Raw genomic sequence first — 8,859 nt, forward strand, 5'->3', positions numbered from 1 at the left:
CACAGGCGCTGCCGTTATAGGCCAATCAGTTACTTCAGCAAGGTACTTAATTCCCCTCTCATAACCAGATCTAGCTTCAAGAAATGCAGAAAACAGGATGTTCAAAGAGCTCCTGCAAGCCAACAGTCACCAAAGTGATTTTCCTTTGTGTGAAATCCAATCTGATTATAAAAATGCAGAAGTGGAAATCAGTAACTGGTATCTATGCACCCTCGATAACTTGTTATCTGCCTAGTTGTCTCTACAAGGAAAATCTGCACTCAGAAATGTCAAAGAACACAAACATTGTACATGCTTAGATTTATTTCTGTCAAACTTTTTTCATTTTGTTAAACACAGTTAAAATAGATGCCTGGTTTGTCTGTTTTTTTCTTGCAACAGCACACAAATTCTCACTGAGGAAAATAGAGTTAGTCTGGATTTGTGTAAAACCAGTATTAAATATTGGTTCAAGGGCTATTATTTTAATGCATTACTTTATAAAGAATAATATAGTGTTGTGTGTGACAATCTAATGGAAACTTAATATACGAAGTTTTTACTTTTCTGTTATCAAAAGGTTCGACCTCACATCAGAAAACCAGAACAAAGCCCAAAAAAAAATTACAAGAGGAAACAGAATACATCATAATCAAATAAGAAGATTTTGATATGTTATGCTTACTTCAGTGGGAACAGAATCAGATTGCAAGACTCCTATTAACCTAATAAGATCTGGTTTATTGTTTATCAACTCGGGTGTACATATAAGGTAAGTAATATGAAGTATCTCAGTTTTTTTTAACTAAGCAGCAACAATATGGAGGTTTAAGACCTAATAAAAGCATTGCTAAGTGTCAAGAGAAATCAACATTTTTAATATTTTTAAAATTAGGTGGCCTTTGTAGAAAAGTGGCATCTCAAACAATCTTACAGAAATTTCATAAAAAGACATAGTGTTAAATTAGAAAAATACATGGCATTTGAAATGCACGCAGATTTAGGAACAGAAACAGGATTAGAGGCCTTGGGCAATAGGAATTGCAGATGTCATACAGTATTAATTCATGGGAGAAGCCACTAATTCACACGCCACAAACCCCAAAAGGAAAAAGCAGTGAATGCCTTGGCTAGGAGAGAGATTCTAACTTATCTTTTTGATAAACAATCTAAAAAATGCCATACATGGATTCTACAAATGAAAAGTCATTTACCAGGTAGGAAAAAAAGAAGTAAATAATAATTAAAGTGTCAGGGACCTGCTACCCAGAACACAGCTCTTACATCAGATCAAGAATTACAAAACTGAATAAGGAAACACTCCATTCTTGATTAAAAGAATTTTGGGATTTTGAAGGTTTGGGGGAAATTAATCACTATGACACAGCTTGTTCTAATTCTACAGCCCCTCTTTACAGAATAGCAGGAAGAGAAACTATGAGGAGAAGACAAGGAAGCTCTATTTCTCTGAATCCTGGGAATTCGGATTGAAAAGCCCCAACGCTCCTCCTCCACCTTTGCTGATGGCAACTTTTCCAAGGAAACATCTGCAGTTCATTCTCAGTGATGTCTCTACCCCATCCCTGAGAAGAAAAATGTAACAGGGAGGAGGCAAATAGTGGCCATCAATAATCAGAACAGGTTTTATGCTGGGGAGAGGGGACTATTCCCTTATAATAGTCTGTCACATCCCCAATAGAGTGTTTTGCACACTGGATTCGTACTTTCCCTGCAATCGACTTAGTGATTTGTGAATAAATTATTCAAGATGCCCAAAAGACTTTGAAAAACTCCAAGGAAGGTGAGAAAACTACTGATCATCCTCCTCTCCTTCTGAGCAATGGAGAGATCCTAGAGGGAGACCCAGAGCCATCCTCATACACCTGCAGCACACACGCACTCCTGAGACTCCAGCACTGACGAATTTTACAGTCTCAACTTTGTATATACAGTAAAAAGCCACCTTACATTTTGTTTCTGTTTGCATTTACAGCTTAGTGTGCAAATCAAACCTTGTAACTTCATGTGCTGTGTTCTAACGTGGAATGATACACTCCAGCAAGAAACCCAACATGCTGTGCTGTCTACTGAGTTCTTGGTTTTAATTTAGAAGTTTACCGTAATAAATATAAAATATCCCCATTTCTAAATATAAGTTTCCACATACCTTTTATGACAGAAGATGCCCAGACTTTTTAGACCAGGCAGCCTCTAATGAGAACAGCAGAATCAGGGAAGAGTCCCTTTGACACACAATCATACAAGCCATTTTCTTTCTCTCACTTGTTAACGATGCACAAGGCACTTGGCAAAAACAATTTACTACACTAAGAAGAAATACTGGCAAAATAATTAATTTCTACCAGTCCTGTGCTTTACCAACTAGAAGCAAGGCCTAACTAGCAGCATGTAACCAACCAATTCTCCACAGATGAACAGCAAAACCTCCACATTTTAACAACTGTTCTGATTTATGTAGCCTGTTCTTTCAAGATTATTTCTGAACGTAATGGATGTAAAAGAAAGAAGATTCACAAAGATAACGATGACATAATAAGCCAATGAACAACCAGGCAACTTAGAAGTGAATCCATGGGAGGAGAGCATTTTGTCACCCTAAAAGCGTTGATCTAAAAAATAGCCAAGCCTTTTTAACACTTTTTCTACTTACACCACTTCACAGATGTGGCTTAAGGCATTTTATTCAGATCTGGTGGCTCTCCCTTTTGTGTTGAAATGAGAGACATTTCAGAAACACCACTTTGTTAAGTATTTCTACAGGTATGTGCAGCTACATTTTCTATGCACGGTATTTTCTTACAATGTGCCCAAGATGACCACTACACTGTATCAGCTAATACCAAAATAATAACATTATCTTCCAGTTGCAAGGCTCAATGTCAAATAAATTACAAATTTAAGAGGCAAACAGTTCTCCAGATAGTAAAAAGCCACAGATAGCTTTAAGAAGTTACTAATTCAAGCATGTCTCCTTAATGTAGTGTGAAACTCACTTCTGAAATCTAATCAACAGATTTTGCATTTACTGTAGTTGTGATAGAAGTCAATGGCCTTAAAACGTTTTCACCTCTCTAAAATGGTAAAGGTTCAAGGAAAAATGTCTGTTTAAGCAAAATCTTTACATCATAAAAACTAAACCAAATCTGTTACCCTCCAAAACACACAAATCTTCAACAATTTGAAGAGCTGATTAACAGGAAGAAATTCACACCCTTGAGGCAGAAGCACCACGTCTGACACAGCAGTTACAAAGAAAATTCAAACCCAAAACAGAAAACAAGACAGCCCAGTCTTTCAACTGGGAAGACTCAAACTTAGTAACAGGTTTAGCAATATATTCCTGACTTTTTTTCTAAATCAACACATTGATGCTTGAATTAGAGAGACTGCAGCCTCCTGTCTCCATAGGGGAAGCAATTTTGAACATCTATCAGAATAGAATTACATCAACTTTAACTGGTTTTAAAAGCTGTCCTTCATTTGTTAGGCTTACGTAGACTACAAAAGACTTATCTGACACAAAACAATCATCTCAGCCACTGACTTCCCCTTTTACATACCACAGAAGAAAAGTACTGTGATTATTTTATACTATTTAAAATAAAGACAAAAGGGGGCAAGAGCATTCTACTTGATATATACCAAATCCCACAGTACCACAGAATGGGCTTTGTGATATGAAAGGGTTAATTGCTGATTTTAATTACACACAAGTAACTTTAATGGGAGTGAACAATGCAGCAACATTTATAAATACAATGTCCACATTAGCAGAACACCAGTTACAAAACACCTGTCAATGCTACCTGAACAGGGATTGTTCTGTTTGTTCGTTTTACTCAGATTTTACCAAGTTCTGTTGTATTTGCAGAGCTCTGCAAAAAACCTGTAAGACTGAAGAGCTTTAAAGAATACAGCATGCAATAGTAACCATGACAATAAGAAAAATGCTTTTGCTAATCTTTCTCTTTCAGCTGACAGTACTTTCAAATACTGGTGTTTTTCCACTGGATGACAACTTCTGTTTGTTGCTCACTGTGAATTCTAGGCCTCCCATCCTTGTAAGCCTGAAATTTTTGACCAAGGGAGCAGCAATTTGGGGTGCACTGGTAACACAGAATGAGACCTAACTGTGGTAGGATGGACACCTGTTGGCAACTATGTCTTACTTCACTGTCACACAGAACAGGCACATGAAAATTACATCTTTAAGGTAATTATTCTGCAAGTAAATGGGGAATCTAAAAAAAATAACAGAAAGGAAGAAAGCAGATTGGGTATTTCTCTGCAGATCATAAAACTGCTGAGGTAGGTTAGAATTTGGCCCCAGGCAGGCTGATCATAAACTTTAAGAAAACAGCCTGGAACTCCTCTGCACTGATTTTGTCTTGGTTTTATATTAAGTTGGAGTTTTAAGCAATAAAAAATATTAGAAATAAAGATTCTTCAGAGATTTATCTTTGCTCTCTACTATTTCTCCAGCAGGCTGGCTCACCAAATAAGACAATGCTTTCAAAAGATGTATGGCATAAGGATCTGAAGTCACATATTGAAAAGTGACTAAAGGGACAATTTTCAAAGGCATTAAGACACCTAAAGATGCATTAAGCACTTAGAATTTTCAAAACTGCCTGGGCATCTAACGCCTATTTAAATCACTTAGTCCTTTCTGAAAATCCCAATGGGCAGTTATCTACATTTTATGTGTCTATGTGCCTTTGAAAATCTGTACCATTAAATACTTAACAATCTAAGTCCCCCTGGCTTTTAATGGGACTTTGAGTCCTAAAAAGTGTAAGTACAGCTAAAAATTGGTCAAGCCACTCTCTCTGGTCTTTTATTTTTTTTTCTTTCTTTTAAAGAGGTACCTCCTAATGCTTATCCAGAACCTGTCAGTTAAGTACAGCTTCAGCACTGTCCAACTTACACACTGTACCACGCATAGTTGATTTGTTTTATGGAGCTAAAGAAATAGAAGACCAGAGTACAGACTGCATCCTCAAAAAAGATTTTCTAAAACTCCTAAAAAGAAATTAAATTCCAATCCGTAACACCAGCGAATGCCCCCCAAAACCATATTTTCAATAAATATGATCCCAAATGAGTATAATTTAGGCTGATAAAGAACAAACATCATTGTTTAATCGCCAAGCAACCTATTCAAAATACCACAAAAAAGTTCTGAAAGGCAGCCACACAGCAACAAGAAAAAAGGCAAGGAGGTGGAAGAAAAAGGAGGAAGAAAGTTGTGAACAGGCTCTTTAAAAAGGCAGCAGTTCCAGAAAAGAAGACAAGCCTTAATTCTGAATTTTCTTTTTTTACAGAACTGTATGAAACTAGAAAGCATTCCCTTATGCAAACATTTGAAAGATATATCTTCTGATTTCTGTAAAGTCAATAGGAGGTAACTTGCACTGACCAAATTCCCAAAAAGGAAATGATTTGTAAATTGGGAACACAGGGAATCAGATTGCCACCTACAGGAAAATTTAGCATTTATTGTCAAGAATGACTCAAAAAGAATACAAATTGCCATCCTGCCAAGCACTCTTTCACTTCAAAACCAATTAGCCTTTTCTTTTGTGCAACTATATCATGAGCTTCCTAAATTCAGGAAGCCATTATAATTTCTTTTTAGTTATGAGTACTGCTTGAAAGTTCCATAATTCAATTATAAAATCATGTATCAGTTAAAGAATTTTAAGTCTGCTTACCTGATACAATTGGTGCTAGCCTGAATATGTCTGATAGTCTGCTGTTAACTGGCTCATAAGGGGAATCTTCAAGCAAGTCATTTCCTAAGGACAAAAAATATTTGCATTTTTTTCTTATACAAGAATTCGGGGTAAGATTACTTGTTTACTTTTACTTAGTGAAATGTACTCCCCTTAAATCCATTTAAAAAGTTTATATGGCTACTTCTCAAAGAATTAGCTATAGAAACACCTAAAGGAGCTGATTGTCCCTGTCACAGATCTTTTCTCTCCTTCCTCCCTGGGTAAGGTCATAATTTGCAAAGACAGCCTGTGACATCACAGGGACTGTCCCATCTCATTCCAGTGGGAGAGAAGTTGTAGCAAGGATGTTCCTCTACATTCAGCATTAACAGCAGAGCTCTTTTCCAGAGCAGCTCAGCTAACAGCCAAAAACTAGCATCTTTGGTATAAAACACTTCTAACAAGATGATGTTGGAAGGGAAGCTTTTTATGATGCACAAAATGTCCATTATTACAGTTAGCAAAAATATATGTCTGGACTCATTAACACATATGGATATGTGGGATTACTTCCCTTATTGCAAAAGCAACTAAAAAAAAAAAGAAAAAGCACACTGAAGTGAAGGACTGCACCTTCAACTCCTGGGCCACAGCAAAACAGGGCTAAAAATGCTGTCTCATATGAGGACCTGACTATTCTCAGCAGACTAAGGGAAATTTGCCTTATGAATATGAGTAGCAGAGGAGTCCTGAGTCAATCACTGTCATATCCCTTCTAACTGGCACATCTACATGCTCTAGGACCCATAAACTTTGGGGTTTTTTATGCCTCAGCATGTCCAGGGAATACTGCTACTAAATACAGGAAAGGAAAAAATAAACTTTTACTTAAAACAATCTCCTCTTCATATTATATTTAACTTTCACCAAAAAAGCTAAGAAACTAGTCCCAGTGCCCTGTGGTCTTGTTAGGTGAGTCCTAATTAAGGAGTTCTAATATTATTAAGAAAATGTCTCCAAATTACTGTTTTTGTGGCTCTTGCACATGCTAGTGCCCTTATTTTTTGACTGTGGTTTAGAAAGGTCAGCTGGGTCCCCTGGAGGAAGCTCTCGCTGTCCATTCCCAGCCCAGGACCGGAGCCGCAGCTGCGCTGGGGGCGGATGGAGGCTCCTCGGGCGGCAGCTGACGAGCACAATGAGAGCTGCGGGGTCAGAGCCCGGCTGGGGCTCAGGGGCAGGCGCAAACCCGCACCCTGCACTGGGGGTTCTGCGCTTCGCCACGTACCCTGCAAGCTCTGGTACATGCTCCAGTAAATGCGCAGGCAGTTCTTCTCCTTCTTCATGCCCCTCTTGCAGCGGCAGTTGTACAGGGATTTCTGCTTGAGAGCTTCCATGGCGCTTCTGCATTCGTCCTTCGCCTCCAGGCCCGTGGTCCGGCTGAAGTTGCTCTCTTTGCCGGCTACACACTGCCTCAGTGTCCTGAATTTAGTACTACAGCTCTGCTCCTTCAGACACTGATCGCTGGCTTTCACGCAGTCCAGGCGGTCCCCTCCAGGCAGCCCGCTCACTTCTGCAGACAAAAGTACATCTATGGAGAGGAGACACAAACCAACACACGCTCTTTGAGGGAGGAGGGTGGGTTCTACCCGAGCTCCAGAGAAGCATCTGGGAAGCACGGGGCACCTCCTCACGCAGCACATGTAGCCAACCCCAGGAGCAGCACCTTGCAAACCTCCTGGCTTCATGCTACACCTTAGGAAAAAGCACACAGGGTTTCCATGGGCTTAGATCCACTTTCGGGGGAGTCCAAGGAAACAGTATTTTTTAACCCTGATGGCTGATTTATGAGGAAACACAAAAAGGAAAGAAAACCCAGAGGGGTTAATGTGCCTGACAAAATTTGTTATTCCATAGATCCATTTTGGTGAAACAAATCAGCGTTCCAGTCCAGATTTTAACTGAGGGGTTAAATATTCAGCCTCACTTTCCACAAGAGCTTTGCTGTTATTTCACTTACATCCAGGAAAAACCCGCTGAGGGAGATAAGTATCCTCACTGATTGATATTAGCCTGTCTTTGCGTCAGTCACTTTTTAAAGGCTGTACACATTTTTTCTTATTCTATATGTATAAAGGTAGAATTTGTTACTTCCCCCCCTCCCCATCTCTCTCCACGTATGATGCTTTTGCAGGAGAACAAAGCAAATTGCATTAACTCTCTCCTCTCCATCGTGCCCCCGTCATGCTCCCTCAGACACATGCGGATGGAAATGCAAACCTCTCCTGTGGAAAGGAAACCAGTTTGGGCTGCAAACCACTACCAGTCGGGCATGCTGCCAGGTTCAGGTGAAGATGTAATCCTTCAGCTGCCTCTTGTCATCCCCCACCCTCCCCAGGCAGCCTTATTTTATTTAAATGAAAAGTTTCCCTGTAACTTGCGAGGACCCAATTTAATAAGAGGCTAGACAGGCAAGTACCGAAGTCTGCAACCTCACAAAGCTTTAAACGTAGACCGGGCTAACTGATGTGAGGCAGAGCCATAAAAACTACTGGAAACTTCACTGTTCTGCCTAAACAATAGACTGACAACCATCAGGCTCCCAGTCCCATAAACCCTATGCTCTGCTTTATGAAGCGATGTGCAAACCGAAATCAGGCACCAGCAACTTACCCACTAAGGGCAAAGCGAAGTACAAGAGAACGAGAAACATCTTGCTGTCTTCGGATGGTTTCCCCAAACGACTTGATGTGTCACAACAAAGATGATCAGCATGTAGATATTCCAACACCGCCGAGGTCCAAAGGCTCCAAGTTCAGATCCATTGAATTCAAGGGGGGAAAAAACCCACCAAGCAAAAAAAAAAAAAACCAAACCACAACCCCCCTCCTCTCCACCGCTACCACCACCGGCGGCAGGAGCAGCGACGCAAACGCTGAGCTTTTCCTTTAGATTTCAGGTCTGAGCAACCTGCAGGCACAAGCACTGACTCCAGTGCGGGAGCGAGAGGCGCACGCACGGGTATATGTGTGTGTGTCTGTGTGTGAGCGTGTGTGAGTGAGCGAGCGGCAGCGGGGCAGGAGCGCCGGTCGCCTCCTTGGGTGGGCAGCGCCTGTTCCCAGGGAGGGACCGAGAGCGCACGGGG

At 40.3% G+C, this 8,859-nt stretch overlaps 1 protein-coding gene across 2 annotated transcripts in view; it reads right to left on the bottom strand.

The window, feature by feature from the left end:
• Positions 1-8,859, bottom strand: part of GFRA1 (GDNF family receptor alpha 1) — a 138,804-nt gene extending 129,945 nt beyond the window's left edge. The window contains exons 1-3 of one of the 2 annotated variants that reach the window (XM_008629375.2): positions 8,388-8,859; positions 7,003-7,305; positions 5,715-5,798 (exon numbers count right to left, since the gene is read on the bottom strand). In XM_008629375.2, coding sequence (XP_008627597.1) covers positions 5,715-5,798; positions 7,003-7,305; positions 8,388-8,427 — 427 coding nt within the window. In that variant the 5' untranslated portion in view covers positions 8,428-8,859. The remainder of the gene's footprint in view (positions 1-5,714; positions 5,799-7,002; positions 7,306-8,387) is intronic. The other variant, XM_008629376.2, reaches the window with a different exon arrangement.

The sequence above is a fragment of the Corvus brachyrhynchos genome, unplaced genomic scaffold (genome assembly GCF_000691975.1).
Source record: "Corvus brachyrhynchos isolate BGI_N302 unplaced genomic scaffold, ASM69197v1 scaffold783, whole genome shotgun sequence".
NCBI classification, from domain to species: Eukaryota; Metazoa; Chordata; class Aves; order Passeriformes; family Corvidae; genus Corvus; species Corvus brachyrhynchos.